General features: G+C 38.0%; 1 protein-coding gene across 1 annotated transcript in view; it reads right to left on the reverse strand.

The window, feature by feature from the left end:
• The window catches only part of USH2A (usherin), a 681643-nt gene that overhangs the window by 361949 nt on the left and 295320 nt on the right, over positions 1 to 24374 (reverse strand). The window contains exons 30-31 of the mRNA XM_045081155.1: positions 21866 to 21979; positions 19800 to 19961 (exon numbers count right to left, since the gene is read on the reverse strand). Coding sequence (XP_044937090.1) covers positions 19800 to 19961; positions 21866 to 21979 — 276 coding nt within the window. The remainder of the gene's footprint in view (positions 1 to 19799; positions 19962 to 21865; positions 21980 to 24374) is intronic.

Raw genomic sequence — 24374 nt, forward strand, 5'->3', positions numbered from 1 at the left:
TTTTATTTTAAAGATTTTATTTATTTATTTGACAGAGAGAGAGAGAGAGAGAGAGAGAGAGAGAGAGAGATCACAAGTAGGCAGAGACGCAGTCAGAGAAAGAGAGAGAGGAAACATGCTCCTCACTGAGCAGAGAGCCTGATGCGGGTCTCGATCTCAGGACCCTGAGATCATGACCTGAGCCTAAGGCAGAGGCTTAACCCACTGAGCCACCCAGGTGCCCCAAGAGTTTTATTTTGAAAATATATCTCAATATTTTGTTTGTGATTGTATGGAATTTAATTATACCACTACTTGGCATGTTTTAAAAATCTGATCAACGTTTATTGTACTTTAATACAATCAACTGAGTCTATATTTGTAGCTTTGGGATAACGCCTCTCAGGGACTGTGTATCAATTGTGTGGTTATGAGTTTTGCAGTAGTCTGTGTGCAACACAGAGAAATAGTATGCAAATATTTACCCGACATATGTCAAGCATTGAGACACATGTCACTTCTCTGATACCAATCGACTTCAGTCTGGCTGTCAGTCTCAGATAAATTACTCTGTCTCTGAGCATCTCTCTGAGTACCAGTTTGGCATTCTGGTAATTTCTCCACATAATAACACAGAATTTTTAAATAAATGAAAAAATTCCTTCATCTCTTCATTCTGAATTATTTTTTATTGTTCTCCTACTATATGCATATACCCATCTCTTTCTTCAGGAAAGAAGATGAAAGACACAGTTCCTGCCCCCAGGGACCTCAATCTAGTGGGAAGACCTACTCAGTTAGCCAGAAATGCTAGTAAAGAATGCTGAATGATATGAGAGGTGGGAACACAGAGAGGAAAATGGTAAACTACATATGTGTACATACCCGAGAATGGTCCTAAATCGAACACTTGTATTGTCCCAGCCTCAGAATAATCAATAAAGATACATGAATGGATAGATGAATTCATAAGTGAATGAATGAAAGAGCCACAAATGAGCATTCTTGAAAATATTTTGTTCTAATATTCTTGAGGATTTATTCTCCAAAAGGAATGAATGAATGCACAAATAAATGTTCAATTTTCAATATTTTGTTGCACAGTTGTAAATTAGTGTAAAGCATACGTACTGTTATGGGCTGATTTGTATCTCTTCAAAATTCGTACATTGAACCCATAACTCCCGGTACCTCAGAATGTGGCTGTACGTGGAGATAGGGTCTTTAAAGAGAAGATTAAGTTAAAATGAAGCCCAGAGTGTGGGCCCTAACCGAATTTGACCAGTGTCCTTATAAGAATAGGAAAGTTGGATGCACAAAGACACCAGGGATGTCCGTGCACAGAGGAAAGACATGTGAGGACATGGCCAGAAGGCGGCCATCTGTAAGCCAAGGAGAGGGGCCTCAGGAGAAACCAAACCTGCTGACACCTTGATCTGGGACTTCTAGCCTCCAGGACTGTGAGAAAATAAATTCCTGTGATTTAAGCCACCCAGTCTGATATTGTGTCATGGCAGCTCTAGCAAACTACCATTGCTGTGAGTAGATTAAAAGGAGAGATTATTCTTTCATGTCCATAGTTAATTGAAACCGGGACGCTCTGTGGTCATGCAGTGGTGTAGTTTCAAAAATTATAGTTTACACTGAAGAACTTTTCATTACTGACTTCAAAGAAATAGCCCTTCTCCTCTCAATACTACAATCTGCAGACCTGTATTTTCTGTATTTGTCTCTTCAATTTATGAGTGTACAATATGAGACAGTTCCCATTTAAAATCAGGCTTGCTTTAAATTTTTAAAAACTTAAAGCTAACATTTGAATGAGACATTTTAATTGGCATGTTGTCTTTAAGAATACATTGATAATGTGATGAAGATATGAATGTTGTATTAATATTTTGACACTGCTGAATGTTATTAATAATGTAATGACATTTCCCCATCGTTCTTTTCATTTAAACTCATCTAGTTGAGATTCGGGATTTGGGATTCAGAAAATTATCAGCGTAACAAAATTCTAATCCTAGCTGTGCTATTAACTAGCTTTATGATTCTAGGCAAGTCAATTCTGAATCTCTATCTCCTTATCTACCAAAAGGGAATAAAGTTGTTTAGCCTTGATACATCACTGGGTGATTTAAAGACTTATTGGAGCTGGTACATGTGAAAATATTGTGCAAATATAAATTATCACCAAGAAAATATCAGGAGATATTCATCTGTTCTTGAGGGTAAGAAAAATCTACTTAAGTTTTTCTTTTTTGTTTTACTTTATTTATTTATTTGACATAGAGAGAGATCACAATAGGCACAGAGGCAGGCAGAGGGGGTGGGGGAAGCAGGCTCCCCACTGAGCCAAGAGCCAGATGCGGGGCTCGATCCCAGGACCCTGAGATCATGACCTGAGCTGAAGGCAGAAGCTTAACCCACTGAGCCACCCAGGTGCCCCTACTCAAGTTTTTTCTATTTAAGGAAGAATCTATGAAGGAAAGTATTTCTAGATTTGACTACAAGTTTTAGCCAAATAACTTCATTTAAAAACCACCATGACTGGGCTGCTTGGGTAGCACAGTCAGTCAAGCATCCGACTTTTGGTTTTGGCTTCGGTCATGATCTCAGGGTCATGAAATCAAGCTCCACCTCAAGCCCCATGCTCAGTGTGGAGTCTGCTTGAGATTCTGTCCTCTCCCTCCTGTTCATGCTGTCTCTCTCCCTCTAAAATAAGTAAATAAACTATTTTTTAAGAAAACACCATAAATGGAGTAAAAAAAAATACAAAAATAGGAAATAAGAATTATAACACAGCTTCCATGCAAATGTTAAGTATTTTTAATGTATATTAAAAAGTAGTTAGAAAATAGGATGAAGACTATAACCCTTTAAATAATGAACAAAAACATTTAGAGAATTAATTTTAAGGAATTAAAAATGCACACACACAAAATATTATCTAAAAGGCTGTTAAAATTATAGTACTGTTCATAACAGAAAAAATGAGAAATAATCCAATAATTATGTTTTCCTTAAATATATTGTGAAATACTTTAAAATATTGTGCAGTCATTTAAAGCATGATTTAGAAAATAATTTAGTATGAATTTGGTGATATGATCACTATATATTACAAGTGGTAAAAGATCATAAAACAGTCTAGCCCAAATTGTATGTGTATATCTGCATCAACAAAAAAAAAGATCAGAGGATGCTAAATATACAAGTCAGATTATGATTAGTGATCATCTCCAGTGGATGAAATTGTGGACAATTTTTATTTTTTCCTAAGTTTTCTTTTGTACATAGAATTTACTATTGCAATAATCTCATTTTAAAATTATACTTAATTTTGAATGGATAACTCATGAATAAATAGGCATGGTACAAAATATAAAAGATATAAAAGAGCTCACATGAAAATCAAGTCTCCCTCTACTCTTGTTCCCAAGTTATCCAGTTCTCTTCTAGGAGCTTAGCAATTATTATACATTTATGTATACATCCATTAGAAGTCAAAGAAAATATGCAAATGTTAGTGGACTATAAAATATACTTTTCTACACCAGTACAGTACTTTATGATATACTTTTTTTAAATGAAGTTGCTAACTTATTGGTAAAGAGCACTCACTCTATTAAATGAGCATGTAGTATACTCAGGGTGCATATTAGTTATTAGCCATAACTTGTTTAACTAATCTTTTATTGATGTTTATTAGGCTTTTTCATTTATATTTTACTTCATTACATTTTATTTTATTTTATTGGCATGTATATGTGTACATGATCAGAAAAATCTGTAATCGTGGAATAACCTCAAGGATAATAAAATGTAAAAGTCAGCAAGATGTTTGGAATGTTACTTATTACTCTTTTATGGTTAGATACCTCCACTAGATTTAAAGCAGCTGACCGAAACAAAAGGTAAGACAATTTATAACTCAATCTTCAGCAATTCTTTTTGTGTTGGAAAAATAATAGGTGATATTTTTATTTTTATTATTTTTATTTGTTTTGTTAAAGCTTTTATTTATTTATTTGACAGACAGAGATCACAAGTAGACAGAGAGGCAGGCAGAGAGAGAGGGAAGCAGGCTCCCTGGCGAGCAGAGAGCCTGATGTGGGGCTCGATCCCAGGACCCTGAGATCATGACCTGAGCTGAAGGCAGAGGCTTTAACCCACTGAGCCACCCAGGCGCTCCAGGTCATATTTTTATTTTTATTTTATTTTATTTATTTATTTTTTTAAAAGCCTTCTTTTTTTTTTTTTAAAAGATTTTATTTATTTATTTGACAGAGAGATCACAAGAAGGCAGAGAGGCAGGCAGAGAGAGAGAGGAGAAAGCAGGCTCCCCACCAAGCAGAGAGCCTGATGCGGCACTCGATCCCAGGACCATGAGATCATGACCTGAGCTGAAGGCAGAGGCTTTAACCCACTGAGCCACCCAGGCGCTCCAGGTCATATTTTTAAATATAGGTTTTGAATGAACACAGATGAATGGAGATAAGGCATGCAAGCTATTTAGACTTAAGCTACAAAAACTGCTATTATGGGTACAATGCATTGCTAATGGCATTAGGAGGGCTCTGGAATGATGTTCTGAAGCAGATGATAAAAATCAAGGAATGAAGGGGGGAACTTACTGTGATGAGCATTGGGTATTTCATGTAAGTGATAAATTACTAGATTCTATACCTGAAACTAATGTAACTTTGTATGTTAACTAACTGGAATTTACATACACACTCAAAAAAAAAAAAAATCAAGGAATGAATGGTCTCCAAATGAAAAAGGCAGAGGGATATTCTAAACATTCTTTTTTCTTTTTTTTTTAAATAATAATTTGCTTTTATTTTTTACTTAACATGTTAACTTTTTTTAAAATCTATTTTTTATTTATTTGCAGCATAACAGTATTCATTATTTTTGCACCACACCATGACAGACTATGGACTCTGAAAAGCAATCTGAGGGTTTTAAACATTCCTTTCTTATTTTGGAAAAGAAGCTATGCACTGACAGATCTGGGGGTTTCAACAATGGGAGAAAATAAATCAACAAAACAGATTCAATTTTAAGAAAATAGGTAAAATTTCAGGGAAATTCTCAAAAGAAAGAATATGGGTGGACAGCAGAGTTGGGTGACTTCCTAGGATACATATTTATAAAACACATTCGAAGGAAAAAATCTACATGTAAGTAAGGTTGAGGCTTTGTTGGCAGATTCTGGTATTTGTAAATTTAACAAATGAGCCAAATTTTGTAATTATAACAGCCAACATTTGGAGTGGTGCTCACAACAATTTCTTCAGAGGCTGTTTTTCTTTCTCTTTTTCTAGTAGGCAGATTCTGCCTGTCTAGCCCCAAAGATGGACATATGATCCAAAATGGAACAATCAGCATCCTTCCTCAATGGTTTGCAGCCTGGAGTTGAGGAGGCTGTCCAGCCGTAGGGTAAGATCTCAGAGTTGCTGCTAATTGTGTTCTCCAGTCCATGAAGAAAGCCTGCATGTTACAATACAGAATAGTTCCCTCATTCCAGTCACAAAGATGAAATTGTTGGATTTCTACGACTTGCAGTTAAAGGACTCAGGATTCATAAGTATATTTACTTTGTAAAACCAAGAATTAATGATAATTGCTGCTTTTAAAGCATCCAAATTTTGTCATGGATAAAATCCAATGTATCCTACAAGACATTTCCAGTGTAAGGCAGCTATCAAGTTCTTAGGTGAATGGGAAGAAAAAATGTTTTTCTGGTTTTATTATTGAGTCTTTCGTTTACTAGAAGTAACCTAAGCTTTCCTGGTAATTAATTGTTTGTATCTGTGATACAAAGATAATATCTTGAAAGTAATTTATAAAAATATGAAGCAAATTTTATTCTTTAGGAAACTGAAAGAGTCCTACAGATTCTCAGAAAACAATAAAAATCTGAGAAAAGTAAGGTATGAGGAAAGACAACTTTGAATTTAATCTCTGACTCCTTTATTGTTCTGATATATCCAATATAACTAAATTCGCCAAATATCACTGATGTCTCTACACTGGGCACTCTCCTTTATTGCTTATGACTTTAGAAGTTTAATCTCTCTCTGCTTTTATTTTTAGAGAAAGGGTACCCTATGAAACTGAGAACATAGGGTCTGTTTATAGCGGTACTCTCCTGTAGTTTGCTGAATTTCCTAAATCGGATAGAAAGACAATGACACTAAAGCTTATCCAGCTGTAGTTTTATAATGATGTCACTGGGCTTTACTCCATAATCAAGGACCCTAAAAATATACAGTTTTAGGCTTAGTATCTGCAATAGGGTTAATGGAAATCTGCACCAAGGGTAAATACTTTAGCAGACTGTGTCATCAGGAAATATTTAAACACCATTTAAAAGGATTTAAAATAAGTAGATTTGATTTTACACTGACTAATGCACAGAAATATAATACAATAGAGCTGTTAACAAATAAACATAATGCCTTTCTCTCCTCTTTTGCTCATCCTTTGCCATCTGTATCGTTAAGTCCAATTAGCTTCTCGCATTTAAAGTTCTAACCTACTTGCTTTTTCACCTACGAATGGAGACAACAGCCGTGTAGGTTCAGCCGTGACAGTTTGGGATTAATGCCATTACTTCAATTATTTATTTTCCAAAACACTGATTCGTTCATGCTATATCATTACTGTAAATCCTTCAATGGTCCCCCATTGCCTCAGAACAAAGTTCAAACATCTCAACATACCTTCAGCACCTTTGACAATTTGACTCTCCCCTCCCCTTTCATGGCTCCTGACCAGCTACCCAGGCACTCAGTCATCTCAAGCGAGGCCCTCTAATTTTTGTAAAATGCAGTGGACCGCCCTGTGCCATGGATTCTTCTGCTCTGGTCCTCAGGCTTGCCTGATTCCCAGTTCTGAAACTCTCCTTGAAAGCCTACAAAAATTCACTTCCTCTGGTGACAGTTTTTCCTCCTGAGTACTTCTCCCTTTGTTCTCACATCTGTCAGAGAACTCACCATGGACTGGACAGCATTGTATTTAGTTGTGCCTCCTTCTGTCTAAGCAATTGAACTGGGAATGACTGGAGGAAAACCAAAAATGTCTTAGTTACGTAACTTCCAACCTTGTACATAGTCAATGCTCACCAAGTACTTTCTAAATTACATACGCTACGTAGTTGAGTGACACGTTTGAAGGGGAATCTTTGCATTTACAATCTTTATCATGATGTAACAATAATTTGAGCATTTCTACAATTAGCAGAACATGGTTGTTGATCATTTGCTATGTTCTGAGAGATCTGTGAGCACCCCAAATCACATTTTTTACATGCATTATCACATTTAGTTCTCCCACGAGGTGCTGAGGTAGTACTATTTCTGGTTTACCAGGAAACCTGGGCTTAGCACCTACATGATTCTGTCTCTGAGCTCTGCCCAAATTCCACCCCTTTGAGTGTGGGTAGAACCTGGGACTATGATGAGCTATGGGTCCCAGAATTACCTTACATAGAAAAAAGAGCCGACCCTGGTGTGTCCAATCTAACTGCAAGCCAAGTCTTCTCCAGTCGGTACCAGAAGTCAAAGAGATTCAAAGCCTGAAGGGGATTTGATGCAAAAAAGTTTCTTGTTGTGAGGTGGAAGGGGCCACATGAGAGGCTTTACAAGTTGAGCAGCCTCTGGCTGACAGCTCTAGCCTACAAGGAATCAAATTCTCCCCACAGCCTGAATGAGCTTAGATGTGCAGGCTTTCCCAGAGCCTCCAGATAAGAGCCTCAACTGTCCAATTTTTTTATTTTTCCCTAGTGAGACCCTAATTAGTGGCCTAGTCAAGCCTACACAACCTCTGACTTACAGAACTGTGAGCTGGAGGATGGGTGTTGTTTTAGGGTACTTCTTGGACCCCCCTCACAGCATGCACCCCCTGGAGATGGGGTCACCGCATTAGGATTTGGGTAGAAGTTACGCAGGTCACTCCCAGGCGTGGCCCATAAAAATCTCCAACTTATTCTCCCTACCTGCTGCAGCAACGGAGATAAACTGCAGAGCCATCTTTCAAGTCAGGTGTAAGAGACGGCAGACCTACCATCTGCCTGGGACCCTGAATGGCTGTGCTCAGGAAGGAAGCTTTGCTGATCCAAGTCTTCACTGGCACAGGGCTCTTACGTGAATAACCAGTGTTTCTGCTGACAGAAACGTGTGTGTGTGTGTGTGTGTGTGTGTGTGTGTGTGTGTGTTTGCATCATCGAGGTTATCCTAACTAATAAACAGAATCTGAGAACTCAAAGAGAAGAATGAGCTAGTCACATAACTGGGTGACAAGAATTCCAGTCGGAAAAAACAGCAAGTTCAAAGGTCTGGACATAGGAAAGGACTTAACTATATTTTGGAAACAAAACAAAACAAAACAAAAGACAAAGAACCAAACCAAACCAAACCAAACAAGTAGAAACAGAAAGTAAATCAGCACTGTGGAGATAAATGGGTATAGGAGAATGGCATATAGCTAAGAAAGTAGATAGGAATCAGAGAAGTGTTGTAGGCCAAAAAAAGGAGTTTGGATTTTATTTTAAGATTTGATATGATGAATGAAAAAGAAAAAGTGAAAGATTAAATTCAGGTTTGTATTTCAGGCAAAGGGGTGAATAGTATTACTGTTTTTTGAGATGAGAAACTCGGGAAAAAGAACCTCTTTTGTGGGAGGTAGCAGATATAATGAATTCAATTTTGGGGACTTGGAGTAAAATATCTAAAGGAGGAGTGTCCAATATGGAGTTAGAAAATGATCATAGCTTAGGAAAAAAATGTCTGAACTGGAGATAAGGATTGAGTCATCACAGAAATATTGTGTGGCTTGTTCTAAGGAACCCCAGGATAAACCAACATTTGTGGATAGACGGAAAAGAAGAAAAGAAGATACATGACAGCTTGAGCAGTAACAGGAAAGTTGAGAGGCTGAAGTGTCTCAGACACAGAGAAGAACCTCTGTGATGAAGAAATGACCAACAATCTGTCAAAGTGCCATGAACGATAGTGCTTTCACGTGGTCCCTGAAAGTTTCCCCCTGAACTGGGGACCATAAGAACTTTGACAACCTCGGTGAGAATGATTTCAATTAAATGGTCAAGTATTTATAAAGCCAATGAAGGGGTAGTGGGCTGAGATTTGTCTCCCCAAAAATGTTCAAATCCTAACTCCCATAAAGTGACCTTATTTGGAAATAGGGTCTTTGCAGATGTGATCAAGTTCAGATGAGGTCATACTGAATTAGGATGGGCTCCCAATCCAATATGACTAGTGTTCTTACAGAATGAGAGAAATCTGGACACAGGCGAACAGCACATATGACGGAGGCATATGTCTGAATGCTCCAGACTGCCAGTAACCATGACAAGTTGGGCTAGGAAAGGAAGGATGCCCTCCCCCCACCATCAGTTTGTAGAGGAAGCTTTAGCTCTGGTGACACCTTGATTTAGAACTTCTAGTCTCCAGACTATGAGAGAATAAATTTCTGTTGTTTTAGGCACCCAATTTGTGTGGGATTTTGTTTGGTTGATTGGTTGTTTTGTTTTTTAGGGGAAGCTCCAGCAAATGCACAGGAGGTAAAGATGCAAAACAAGTGAGCCAGCGGTGGTAAGGACAGTGGCTGTGAACATGAGAAGGGCCAGGCTGCGAAGGTGGGGAGTAGGAGTGGGAGATAGAACTCAGAACCAGGACATGTTTTCTCCATGTTTTCTTTTTCTTCTTCTCCATGTAAGAGATGTGAGCCTGAAGAACTGTGGTCAATGATGAGCCAGTAATGGAGAATGTGAGGCAAAATGCACTGGGGAAGTAAAAATCCAGAGCAAGCCTTTAGAATCCTATCAGTGACTCGAGAACATTGGATATTAGAATGGCACCAATCAGGATGCTTACTTGATTTTCTTCAACCTGGAGGTCCTGAGTTCTGCTGAAGAAAAGTATCTACAGGTCAAAGGCCAATGATTGCAGGCAAACTACCAGAGACCAGGAGAGCAGCAGAGAACGCTTCTCCCTCATGGGCTTCGGAATGAGCTAACCCTGCCAACACACTGATCTGGGACTTCTAGCTTCTGGGATTGTGAGACCACACATTTCTGTTGTTTAACCCCTCAGTAATACTTTGTCATGGCAGCCCTAGAAAATGTATACAAGAAGTTTAACAGCAACAACAAAAAGCTACATATTGGATAATTACATTTGAAAATTTCTAAGAAGCTACAGGAACAGCCTACCTCATTAAAACTGCTTACCACAGTTAGCATATTAATTACTTCTGAATTATGCATCAGTGTTTGTTGTCATTTACTTTAAAATATTAGTTTACCGATTCTCAGTGTTTCTTCAGTTTAATCCAATTCATTTCAACTCAATTCAATAAGAATTTATTAGATGCCAGTTGGGTCCTTATTTCTACAATACATACTATAGAGATTAGGAAAAATAAATAAATACTTGATAACTGTACTCAGTGAACCTACATTTTGGTTTTGGATCAAGATTTTTCCCCTTTAAATAAATTTTTGTTACAAGACAGAATATATTTGAGTGATAAACTTCTAGGAAAATTATATGAAAGATTCTGTGAACCAAAGGAAAATGTGTGAATTGAGGTAGATCATCAAAAAGATTGTGTGATGTTTTGATGACAGCAGATAGTGCTGGAGGTAAGGAGACTGTCATTGACACTGGCCCCAAGAGAGGAGTAAGGAATTAACCCGATTAAATATCAGGGTAAAGACTAGAGAGAAGTCAAAGCTAAGTATTAATAGGTGATAGAATCCTAAAATATACGTCCTTTATACCAATTTTATCACATCTATTAAAATTGTGAAAAGTACTACAAAAATTCTCCTTTCTAATATCTAAGTTAGAGAATTTAAAAGATGAAAAGACTCCCCTTAAGGAAAAGAAAACACTTAGATCCCATGACTGGAAGATAACCACTATTATCACTTAGGTGTACATAAACACACGTATCTATAAGTACACACATATATACACATGCATTTTACTAAAATAGACTCATGTTACATGCTGTCAATGAAAACGTTTGTTTTAGCCTCTTTCTGCCTTATTCAATATTCTTCTACTGCTTCATAAGCTATCTGGCCATACAATATTCCATTAGTGGACATCCAGGAGTTATTTTTCTGGTGTACATAAACCACTGATTTCACACGCTAACTTTTAATTTCATAGATGAAGACTTTCTATAATTATTTCTTACTTTCAGACTTGGAGAAAGATGTAGATGTTTCATTCTGTAAGCATGCCAGTAGCTTTCTAGAAGGACAGGAAACAACAGCTGACAGGATTAGAGCAACTATCCAGAAGTCAGAAGATTGGAATACAGGAAGAGGAACATGAAAGACTGTTCCACTGAATTACTGTCTCTACCTCCATTCTTCAAAGGAAGCCAGTAACAAAAGAAAACATATTATTTGCTTCCATTCATATTAAGTAAAATAAAATAGCAAACAAATCTATGCTAACAGGGAAGCAGCCACCTGAGTCAGCAGATAAAGACTTGAAGGCAAAAATGGAGTACTTCTAGGGTGTTCACAGCGTCTATTTCTGGCTTGGTGCTGGCTCCATGGATGTCTTCAGATTCTGAATATTCATCAAGCTGTCTATTGCATATATATATATATATATTAAGAATTTATAGTGAAATTAAGTTTAAAAAAATAAAAAATAATGGCAGTTGTCAGAGTGCCTGGAATAGCAGTTAGTCTCTGTTTGTAAAGATCTCAGAGGTAGGGCAGGTTCCATCACCATTTTCTGGATTGAACACCCCTTCTTTTCTACCTGGATGTTATCTCCTTCCCTCCCTCTGAAATACCTTCAAATATAAAGCCCTTTCCTACTTATTTAAGAACATAATACTCATCACTTATGTTAACAAATGACAGGTAATATTTGGGGATAGGTCTTAAAATACATTTAAACATGATTCATTTCTTCACATACTGGTATACTGTGAAATATCTTAAAGTAAAAATGACACTTTGGTTACATTGTTTACAATGAACCACAACTGATATTTCAATATCTGTGCAAGTTATTTCACTTCACTTGACCCTTTGTTACTAAGTTACTCTTCAAACCCAATTAAGTGTCAAGTTTCCCCTATTGATTGACCCAAGGATCTGGTCTGTGGCCAAATCTTGAGTGACTCTCCTGAAGCCTTTGATCACAGAGTTAGTGATCTAGCCTCTATTCATAATTCAGCTTTTTTTCCTTGTAGCCTCAAGGTTTCTTAGACTTTTTATAATTTAATGCTGCATGTCTGTGACAAAAAAAGGGCACAAAGTATGACTTTAGTTTGTAATAGAGAGGTTCCATGACTCATAGATGAGATCATTACCTTACCTGAAAACCCTCATATGCTCTGTCTTATTAATACCGGCCTTATGGATTAGAACACAAGCATGTTAACAGTATCCTTTCTATCATATTACTTTATGTAAAAAGAGTTATTTAAATGCACTGCCTTGGGGTATTCAAAAATGCAAAAGTCCAGAAAATATCAAGGTTAAAGTGAAGTTTTATTTTGCTAAGAAAGGATCTTTTGTAAACTATCAGTGGAAATGAATATAATTTAGCTCAAATTTGTAGAGAATTGATAAGGTTCCTTATAACGCTTGGTTAGAAGTACCCAACCTTTAAATGCTTTTTTATTGTGCCATAAGCAATACAGCTTCTTCTGCAATAAATTTCTCATCATCAGACTTAAGTGTTTGGAAGATTCCAGATGAACATTTCTATTTTGCTGTTTAAACATTTTTTTTTTTTGACCTTGGCAAATTAGACCAAAAAAAAAAAAAAATCCCCAAAATCTTTTGCACTTCTTAGTTGGTTAATGATATACTTACGATCTAACTTTACCAGATATTCATCTGTTTTTCATCTTTCCTTTCCCTTTCTCTCTCTCTCTCTCTCACACACACACCACCCACACACCTTACATTGCTGTTATCTTTGCTTCACTTTTTTTTTTTTTTAGATTTTGTTTGTTTATTTGACAGACAAGAGATCAAAAGTAGGCAGAGAGGCAGGCAGAGAAAGAGGAGGAAGCAGCCTTCCTGCCAAGCAGAGAGCCTGATGCAGGGCTCGAACCCAGGACCCTGAGATCATGACCTGAGTGGAAGGCAGAGGCTTTAACCCACTGAGCCACCCAGGAGCCCCTTATCTTTGCTTCTTTACTGCCTTAGCCTCAGTGACAGAAGCACAGGTTCTGAGGAGGTAGCAGTGGGAAGAAGCCTTGTCTGGTGCTAGAAATCAGCCACTCTTACTCCATCGTAAGACTACTATAGATTTATTAGGTGACACACTTGCAAACCTACGTGTTTTATGGTTTGGTGTCAGATATGTACATCACAGAGTCCTTTACTCCTCTGGAGTTCTAGGAGTTCTCAAAAATGGCTTAGGTAGATTTACCAATGACAACTTGTGTCATAAAAAAGGAACTGTCTGGAGGGAACACTGTTCTTTCTTTCCCAGTTCCCACAACTCACATAAAAGCCCTTGTCACATGCATAGTTATACTTCGCTCAGTTCCCACCATCTTGCTATCCTTGTTTCCGAAAACTTTGTAGGCTTCCCTGAAACATCTCACAAACTTCTTAAAGATTGCCCGTTTCTGGTAGGGTGCTCATTTAAAATGAGAATGATCTGGTTGGCTACAGTTTGGATAGTCATCATCAATCAGGATGCTATCTAGCCTGAACTTTGAAACAATCCTGGGATGTTGAACGGCCTCACAAAAGGTTTCTTTTTTTCTGCCTCTTTATGAACATACTATATACATACATCTTAAGTGGCTCACAATAGTTTTATTGGTGACATCAATATAGGTCTTTCAATCTTTCAATAATGTTTTTAATCATAGGCTTTAAAGCACAATTGTTTTTACCTCAAAATTCTTAAAAATCTGTTATGGGACAGAAATAAGAGATTAATGGAGATCTTGCAAAAAAAGATAAATGGCACCACTGGAATACCACAAAACTGGGGGGAAAATTAATTGAACCTATACTTTTGATAAATATTTATTTTTTGCAGAAGAAAAATGCATACTAGTTTAAGCTGTCATTATACTAACCTACATCCTATTTTTCATATTATTAGTAATACATAATGTGGTAGTTTATATTCAAAAATAAAACTAGAATGTATATACCTCATGTATTTATCCAGAAATACACCAAGGTTACTATGGTTACGAAAAATCCATTACCTTTGAATACAGAATGAAAAAGTTTGACTTAAAGTGTGTGCTATTTATTATAGCAAACATCAACAGCCTTCGGGAGGTTCTCTAACTGGATTCATTTTTCAGTGTCACAACTGACCCACCATACTACTAGCTTATGGCCTATGCAAGGCAAAAAATTTGAACTGTATGCATTTTTAAATATATTTTGTACTAACTCAAGGTGTAGCAATGCCTTTGACTTTTAATGCTTCATATTTAAGAGAAAGAAGAAAAAAAAAATGCAAACCACCGAGATTCTAAGTGGCTGCTGAATTGAAATGCATTTACTTTTACCTGTATTCACCTTGGCAGCAAGACCCATTTGCTACACATAAGAGAAGGATGTTGGTTCCATGCAGGAACTTAAGAGGATGCTACAAATAAATGGAGTAAGAGGGAGGCAAAAAAAAAAAAAAAAAAAGTGACACTGTGAATATTTAGGAGGACACCAAAACCAGATTATTAAGGAAGTTTTTGATAGGGTAGAAGACAAGAAATTTTAAATAATGCAGACGATTACAACTAGGAAAAACAGAATATCAAACACAGCTCCTTAGGAAGTTTCAAAATTATTCCTCACCTATTAAGTCTTTGGTCATCAAGGCTGTGATCAGTTGAATGAAAGTACAGTATAAATCTCTACGAAACATGCAAAAAGTATGCCCTCTACCTAGTAGTTCAACATGCAAACAAAAAGAAAATAATGTTTTTTGCTTGCAAAATTATCAAAGACTTAAGAATGTAACATGCCCTGCTGATGAACTTTTCTGGGAAACAGTAGGAAAATGTATATCCAATATTTTGGAAAGGTTCACTAGCTTTGACTTAGCTGTTCCCCTTTTGGGAATCTAATAAACAAGATTACATGAAATAATATTTGTCACAACATATTAAAGGGAGAGATAAATTAGAAATTTGAACTCTTTCAAGTGGTTAATGTATGTATTAGCATACATTTGGATGGGATATATGTTAATACTAAAATATTAAAAAAAAAATTTTCAGGAAAAATGCCTCCTAAAGTGGGATACAGTCTTAGTGAGGGAATATGCAAGGGTTCAACATTATACATTACAGATCAATTTTGTGAACATTAATAAGGTACTAGCAGGAATTATGTCTTATACTGGGTTTCTATCAGTATGGTGGGATTCTCAGGTATTAGACATCTGGATGTTTTCAATTATCTCCAATAAGCATATAGTGCTTTTATAATTGAAAAATATTATCAATTATTTCTCTACTCCATGAGACTGCATCTTCCATTTCTCTGCTTCCCTGTGAATCGGCATTTCAGCAGTGAAGAGACCCGCTCTGGTAGCCCCAGACTCTCACAGCCGCTGACAGCACCAGCCCTCCCCAGGGGACACTCCGCCCCCAAACCAGGCTCAGCACGGAAAGGACACAAGGGCGAGCAACAAGTACCAGTGACGTCATGGATGCATCTGACAATGGAACATGACCCAGATTCAGTGTCTGGAGAGGCTAGAGCCTGTTCAAACTGCCAGGGCCATGTCCTCTATCAGCCTTCTCCTGGCTGATTTCAGACAGATTCCCTTTCTCCTTGTGTCTTCTCTGCGATTCCCAGTGGAAAGGTAGACTTCGAAGAGTAAATGACCTGGAATTAGGGCCTGTTACAGATACAAAATCTTTGAGCTGGAAGGGATCCTAAGGTCACTTTCTTCAATCCTCACACGACTTGAGAATCTATACAGAAGTGGGCATCCAGTCTACCCTCATAGTAGAAGAAAACACTCCCTTTAGGGGCTGTTATGGACTGAACTATGTTCCCCCAAATTCATATTTCGAGACTCTAACTCTCAGGGTGACTATATTCGGAAATGGGACTTTTGAAGAGGTGATTAAGGTTACATAGATCACAAGGGTGGGACCAACAGGTTCCACCAGGACCAACCCATGGTCTCTAGTCCATCCAACAGGACTAGAGACCAGGTAAGAAAGGTCTGCGCGCACAGAAGAAAGACCTTGGGAGGACGTGGTGAGAAGGCAGCTGTCTGCTAGCCCAAGAGAGAGGCCTCGAGAGAAACCAAACCTGCCAACACCTTGATCTTGGACTTCTAGTCTCCAGAACTGTGAGAAATAAATTTCTGTTGTTTAAGCCAGCCAGTCTGTGGTATTTTGTTACGGCAGCCCAAAAAAGAACGACACGGGGGCTCTGGGGTTTGCAATCAGGCTTTGGTCACCCTGTCAGGGTTGTTCAGAGGAAAAATACAATCATATGTAATAATTTGTAATAGTTATTTATGTAAATATGTAATGTTTATATATTATGTAACATTCACCTGTGGTGTAAATATTTGCATATTTACACGATATGTTTATGTTAATATGTTGATAATTTACATATTTACATAAAACATTTACACATTATGGGAATGTGTAATAATATATAGGATTTATATACGAAAAAAATAAGATAATATGTAATAATTTGAGTAACAGAATGTGGAAAGAATCAAAGTATGGGCTCTGGAGCCAATCAGATCTAGATTTGAAGTGGTTCCTCTGGTATGGGTTAGAATTCCTTAACCTCCCCAGGCTTGGTTTTACTAGCTCTAATGTTAGAACAATCATGCATGACTTTGAATCCCATCATAATGTTATTGGCTTCCTTTCTCTCCTTTGTGTTGCGGTCTCAATGTACCTTGTATCTTGTGCTATTTGGGAATGAGAACAGCAAGAAATCCAGTTGCTTATTAGAAGCCAAGAAGGCTCTAGTAAAAAAAAATAATAATAATAATACCAAAGATTTAATCTTTAAAAATCTACATTAAAAATGAAAACCATTAAAGAATCTCTTATCTCTGTGACTCGAGAAGATGGTTGTGGACACTACAAAAATATCTCACTTTCTTTACATTGTATTATATTTGGGGGCATCTATTGTACTAATCCACTATGTTAACATTTGCCAAGATTTTTCACTGTAGCTACCAGTCATATGGTTCTGTTAATGCTTCAATCAAACAAAATACAGAATTCATAGCATTTTGGAAGTAGTATTGGAAATCAATGTGAATGCTGGGCTCCTGTCTTCCCCATACTGCTCTTCTGACTGTGCACAGAATCACCACATACGGACTTCTGCACAATTTGGAAATAGTCAAGGTTTACATTTGGAGACCCACCGTCAGCCACACAACTTCCCTATGGACCGGGCTAGCACTCAGGTCTACCTATGGAAGGTATCTTCGTTTCTTTTTCTACTTTTCTTTTTCCTTTTCTCTGTCACTTTTTCTTTCCCACTATACTCCTACCCTCCCGAATTTCCCCTTTGCTAGCTTCTTTTTCTGTTCCCAGCAATCACCCAACTTCATTCATTCATTTTTTTTTTTATTTTTTATTTTTGATAACATATATTTTTATCCCCAGGGGTACAGGTCTGTGAATCACCAGGTCTACACACCTCACAGCACTCACCAAATCACATACCCTCCCCAATGTCCATAATCCCACCCCCTTCTCCCAAACCCCCTGCCCCCGGCAACCCTCAGTTTGTTTTGTGAGATTAAGAGTCACTTATGGTTTGTCTCCCTCCCAATCCCATCTTGTTTCATTTATTCTTCTTCTACCCACTTAAGCCTCCATATTGTATCACCACATCCTCCACAATAGCCAAACTATGGAAAGAACCTAGATGTCCATCAACAGATGAATGGATCAAGAAGATGTGGTATATATACACAATGGAATACTATGCAGCCATCAAAAGAAATGAAATCTTGCCATTTGCAACAACGTGGATGGAACTAGAGCGTATCATGCTTAGCGAAATAAGTCAAGCAGAGAAAGACAACTATCATATGATCTCCCTGATATGAGGAAGTGGTGATACATCATTCATTCATTTATTCAAACTGTCTATACCCATTCTGTGATAAATCCTAGACATACAGTAATGAACCAGACACTTATAGTCATGTCTTTGAAACTTGGGGTTCAGAAGGACAAACTGACAAGCAAATAAGTACCCTTATTCAAAGATAACACACACAAAAAAGAGGGGGCACACAGGTTCCCAAAGAGCATATCTTCATTAGATCAACTCTTACTTTGGAATCAAAGAAGGCTTCTCAAAAGAAATGTCTTTACTGGGCCTAAAAGATGTGTTTTCCTATTATGCATGATGACATTTTTTGGATCCTACAGAAGTGTTTTATATTAATTATTAATTCATGTGTATAGTTCATTCCATAAAACATTTTCATCTTTTTGAAGTAATTTCTTTGGTCTGTAATATTTAATTAAAATAATGCCTTCAGATATTGTTTGGGTGAGATTAGTCCGTTTTTAAAGTTTAAAACATGAACTCTGCATTTTATAGGAATTAAGAGTATTCTTTTTACTAAGTGTTAAGACTATGTTAGGTGTTTTATTTATAGCTCTGGTTCTCTTTAAAATCTTGAAAACCATAGTTGTTGCCATTTTACAAATTCAGAAACTAAGTCTCAGAAGGAAAGTAACTTGTTTTAAAACCACATGCTTTCCGTCACAGCCAGAATGTTTGGATTGGTAGCAAAATCCCACTTGTGGGCTGTGTAACTTTGCAGTTACACAGTAACTCTGCCTCAGTTTCCTCATTTGTAACCTGGGGGTAATATTCACACTTACCTCCTAGAGCATGTATTACAGAACTCTATCCAACTTTAAGGAATAAAATATTAAAGTAATAGCTCTTTTTTTAAAGAAAATAATAGATCGTGTCTCTTGAAGGTTCTCAGTCTAGAGAGGACACCAAAAAATGTAAACCCTGAGGCTGCCACTGGGTAAATGCCATAGTTCTGTCCACAAAGACCTCATCCCCACATCTATGTGTGTCTTCCTGAAGCCACAAGCTCCAACAGAGGGGGGCCAGCATGCCGCTGATTCTCTATTACTACCTTAGCAGCTGGCATTAGTGTGGAGGACTGAATAAATAATGAATCCTGTCTCTGTCTCTCCCTGGTTGTGACCTTTCATGAAGAACGACATATCTCTAGACCTCAGTTTTTCCTCAGTCAATATTTGACTCATGGTGTCTTACCAGACAGTCACATATAGTATATAAAATGTTATACAATATATAGCCACTAAAATTACTACACAAATATAAGCATGATTCAGATACCAGGCAACAAGACATAAAATAGGCGTCTTGCATTTTACGAGGTTTTCAGCAATTTACTTCATTTTACTCGAGTGTTGTCACACGTTATAATGTGATTTCAACATATACACTATGTTTCTTCTCAAATGGCCCCAAATTCATACAACACTGAGTCACACATCTGAGTCTTAATATTATCCTGCATTCATAAAGATGTGAAAGTAGTTAACTCTTGTGATAGGAGAATTTGTTTGATATGACATTGACTCAACCGGGCATGGTGAGTGGGACTGGGGACCACTCACGGGGACCAAATGACAGGAAACAGAATAAGGACCCCAATTTTAAAGACCAGACTTTCAGACAATTACAGACTACATCTATCTGCAATATACAGAGTCTAACATAGACAAGAAATAGTTACCAATACCTATAAGAGTCTTACCTGTGGCCGTGTAGTTCTCTTCAATGCCCGAATAGACTAGCATTCCATCCATATATAAAGAGTACTGAGTTATAATGCCATTTGCTTTTTTGGGTGGATCCCAGGATAGTAACAAAGAATTGGGAAGAGATTTGGCTACTGGTGGCTGAACTTCCTGTGGGGCTGTGGGGGGGGGGTGGGAAGATTCATAGAGACTAATTTTAGTTTACTTTTCTAATTCAAACTTTTCAGACCTAAACCAATAAATCATGAAATAAACCTGATATTCCATGCATAGAAATATTTCTGATCCATGGGCAACTTGTCAGTAATTGCTTTAGGAACAGTACTAAATAACTGTCCTAAATTTATGAGCATTTGCATTAATGATTGATGGGGAGTATTACCCTAGTTCACTTGACTGATGCTTGCATTACTTCATCAAGAGTATTATTAACCCGTAATCTCTACTTGGGGCTGTGCCTATTAAAGCAAATTAAACAGAAGCAGTCCCTACCCTTGAGGAGCTTTTGATCTAAGGTGGGCAATGCTGGGGAGGGTGGTTCATAATAGGTATGAAAAAACGTATGTGTTTCTGTAGAATTAACCAGCAAGTACAGAATCAGTTAATTATAGATGAAAACGACACTCTAAGTTTGTTTTTCTCAAATAAGGTTCTGCTCATTTTCTGTAATGGTGAATAAATAGGATTCACAGGAACTTAAAGTTTAAAATATTGACCCTAAACACATCTTTGGTTTGGTACATTGGCTGTAACTTTAAGAAAAAGCTGGAAGTTGGGAATTCCTTAATTAATGAAGAGGAAATGGTGAACTGGGCCCTTAGGAATCCCTCTGGGATACAGCTGTGAAGTAGATTTTAGGCAAAACCTGGACAGAAGGGGTAGGAGGCATCCAGAAAATAAGGACACTGAGGCTGGTGGAAGCGTTTGACAAAGGAGACGACCATCACATGGGTCACGGGGCACAGCAGAAGCAATGCCCCAGTAAGAGAAACAGGCTTGACTCTCCACAGGCTTGACTAAGAGAACCCTGAGAAAACATGGATGACAAGTCACTGATGGCATAGTCCAGGTGAGGAGGCTCTCGTTGGGGCAAGGTCACTTGAAAGATCTCACAGACCCTTCTATCCTGGTTCATCACATGGGCCACTGTCTTTCTCTTTCATGTCTTCTGTGTGACGGGTACTCGCTAAAGGATTTGCAAGAGGGAAGGGGAAAGAGGGAGTCAGGAATGCTGAGGGACAGAGACTGGCTGACTGTTCCCCAGAGGATCAAGCTTTTCAATCTCCTAAATAACTTGACAGCTAGAGAGTAGAAGCGATGTGTAATTCCTCTCATCCAGGAGAGAGAAATATGAAGTAACAATGCTTCCAATGTTTGGAGGGCTGTTATTTCTTGAAGCGATGCGTTCTGATGCCTGAGCAAAGCTTTCACTTTGGAGTGCTAAAATATTTTCTCTTTCTCACTGCCTTCCTAACGTATGCTTGCTGAAACATTAATTTATGCCAACAGTTTGTAAGTTCCAAGTACAACAAAAGTGAGACTTCAGTCAGAAGGAACGGAGCAGTGATTAATAATGCCTCAACCGGCATTTCGAGGCTCCATCATACTGAAATAATTGTTGCCTGTGCTGGTGTTTAGCAGTTCAAAGAGACCATGGAAATCAACCGTTTGATTCTCAATTTCATACTGTGCCGTACAATCAATTCTTTTTAGTCAGACTGTCTCTAGATTTACTTCTGAGCCATAGTAAAATGAGGAAGCTTTCATTAATCTTTCAGATGCTTCATATTAATGACAAGGCTCTTGCATGAACAATGTAACAGCAATTAAAAAGCCCATTAATCTGCATTACAGCTATTAAAGATGCATGTCATTAAAGGGTATGGAGTTTGATTCATTTTCGCACCCCCCCAAAAAATGGAGCAATTATGGCCTGGCAATGCACTTTGTCATCAAATTAGGTTGGGGTTTTCCAGCAAATGGCCTTGCAGCATTTAGCTCTTCTCCTATTTTATTATTCATAACTGAAATGTGGAAGTCAAGACCTTTGAAATTACTTTACCTTCTTGTGGAGTAGAGATGTTCAATGCCTGTGAGCTCTCGGTACAGCCAGCCAAAGTGCAAGCAGTTAGGGTTACTGCATAGTTTTTGAAGGGTAGCAAGCCTGTCACTATGCCTATAATAAAAGGGGGAAAAAAGAGGTTTGCATGTTTACTGTAAGCAGCTATAAAGAGCAGTGTGTGTATGTGTGTGTGTGTGTGTGTATGAGAGAGAGAGAGAGATGTAGAGACACAGAAACAAACAAAAAAATATGCCCCTTTAATTCATTTTCCTGCCTGTGTGCTGATTACAGAACAGAGTGACTAGCAAAAAAAATTGAGACCAACTTATTGTTAAAACAACTTGAAACAGCATTTTCCCAAATGTGCGCCTTAGAACATTAGTGCCCTGAGATGTTCCCCTGGAAAGATGGGTTTCCATACATAGTTCATGAAGCAGAGCACCGTGTATCTGATAGTTAAGATGCATATTATCTTATTCTAGGATTCTAGACCTCCTGCAGAATAAAACTATTCAATTTTCTCTAACCTAGCATTTTTCAACCTATTCAACGAGAGTCCTTTTTACATAGCATCTATTAACACACTTTAGGAAATGCTAATCCCAAGAGTGGCTTCATTACTTTAACGGTAGGATACACATATACAAACTATTTGTTCATGTTGCAACTAACAAATATGCAAATCAACATAGTTGAACAATTAGCAAATTAGATAATTATGCTTTTGTGCTTCTCCTTGCAAAATTATTAGTTTATTTAATTAAGACACCTGTCTTAAACAGAAGTGGTACACATGGAGGTGTCGAATTAACCTGGCTTGGTGGTGAATACCTAAGATTTGTTAAGCAATTAAAAGTACCTGTAGAAATGAAAGCACATTTTGTTTACTAATGTTCATAATCAAGGCAGAAGCTCTTTATTTACTTAATCCCAGGAATTAAAGAAGTATCAAAAATATAATTTGTATATTTGCTCACCATTGTTTTTTACTGTGGACATTTTTCAGTTGCCTTTAGTCCTAACCACATAGATTGTCAACACTTTTTTTTTTAAAAAGATTTTATTTATTTATTTGACAGAGAGAGACACAGCAAGAGAGTGGGAGTAGGAGAGGGAGAAGCAGGCCTCCTGCTGAGCAGGGAACCTGATGCAGGGCTTGATCCCAGGACCCTGGGATCACAACCCAAGTCGAAGACAGAGGCTGGCTCAAGGACTGAGCCACCCAGAAGCCCTGATTGTCAACACTCTTATAAAAAAAAGATGGTCTCAGCCATGATATCCCTTTATTTTGTAAACCTTCAGTAGCTTAGAGAATGTATTATTATTTAAATATGCCGATACTGGCAACAGCCTGCATCCTTCAGACACAAAATTTAGCATATATGTTTTCCTATTCCCTCTCCCTAATAGAAATCTTTAAAAAAAATCAGATGAGCTAAGGGCAGGTGGACGCAAAGACCAGAGCTATTGTCTACTTGGGCACTTCCCACGCGTCAATCCCCAGTGATGGCTCAGCTGTCCAGCCTTCATTCCAACAGCTCCTCAAGCATTGCTCTGGACCCCTCAGCCCTCTCTGCTGCACTTGTCACCATCATCTTAACTCTTGGCCAAAGAAGACACAGAGCTAGTGACCTAATACACACACACACACACACACACACACACACACGACTCCCTCATGCCCAATTCAGGTCCCTCTAATGTGGAACCAGCCTCACATCCTAACCTTCTCCTCTCCTTCGTTCCTGCCACAGGGACTGTTACTTCTTCTTGAACTTCCCAGACCATGACCCGCATTCCAAATTTGCTTTAAGAAGTTCTTTCTCCGGGAGCCTGGGTAGCTCTGTGGTTAAGAAGTTCTTTCTCTTTCCACTAGATGTCTTAAAAGAAAGCACGCATTGCCACCTACGCATCTCATCACGCAGTGGTGAAGTGGTTAAGAAGCTAGACACCATGTTTGCCTGCATCCAAACACCAGTTCTGCTACTGATTTGTTGTGTGGGCTTGGATGAGTTGTTCAGATCTCTGTGCCTCAGTTTCCTTAACTGTAAACAGATAAAACAATACCTGCCTTGAAGGAGAGGTCTCAACTCTCAACTGTGAGTTGGGGGCAGTAGAGAACTTAGCTCATAGAATTACTAACAAGATTAAATGAATTTAGGAGTGTAAAGTACTTGACACAGAGCTCTGTAAAGAGAGAGATCTAGCAGAGGTTGTGTCAGTCCAAGCCGTTACTACTGCAACCCAGTTTCCTGCCCACACTGTGCCACTAAATCCCGATTTCTATCTTTTCAAGATCACTAGTAATCTCCAAATGTCAGATCAAGTCACCATTCCTCAAATCCTTATCTTCCCTCTATTTACTGGGCTTTGTCTCCCTCAGCTCTCTCTGTGCCACTGAATTTCCCCCGTTGTTTTCCTTAGCTCTTGAGAGCTACTTTCTTTCCTTGACCTGATTAGCTCTCTTCCCTTCGGAGTCCTTTAAATAGCTCTTGTTCTACAAGGTAGT

Source organism: Mustela putorius, unplaced genomic scaffold (assembly GCF_011764305.1).
Source record: "Mustela putorius furo isolate JIRA1106 unplaced genomic scaffold, ASM1176430v1.1 tig00000508_pilon_pilon_pilon, whole genome shotgun sequence".
Lineage (NCBI taxonomy): Eukaryota > Metazoa > Chordata > Mammalia > Carnivora > Mustelidae > Mustela > Mustela putorius.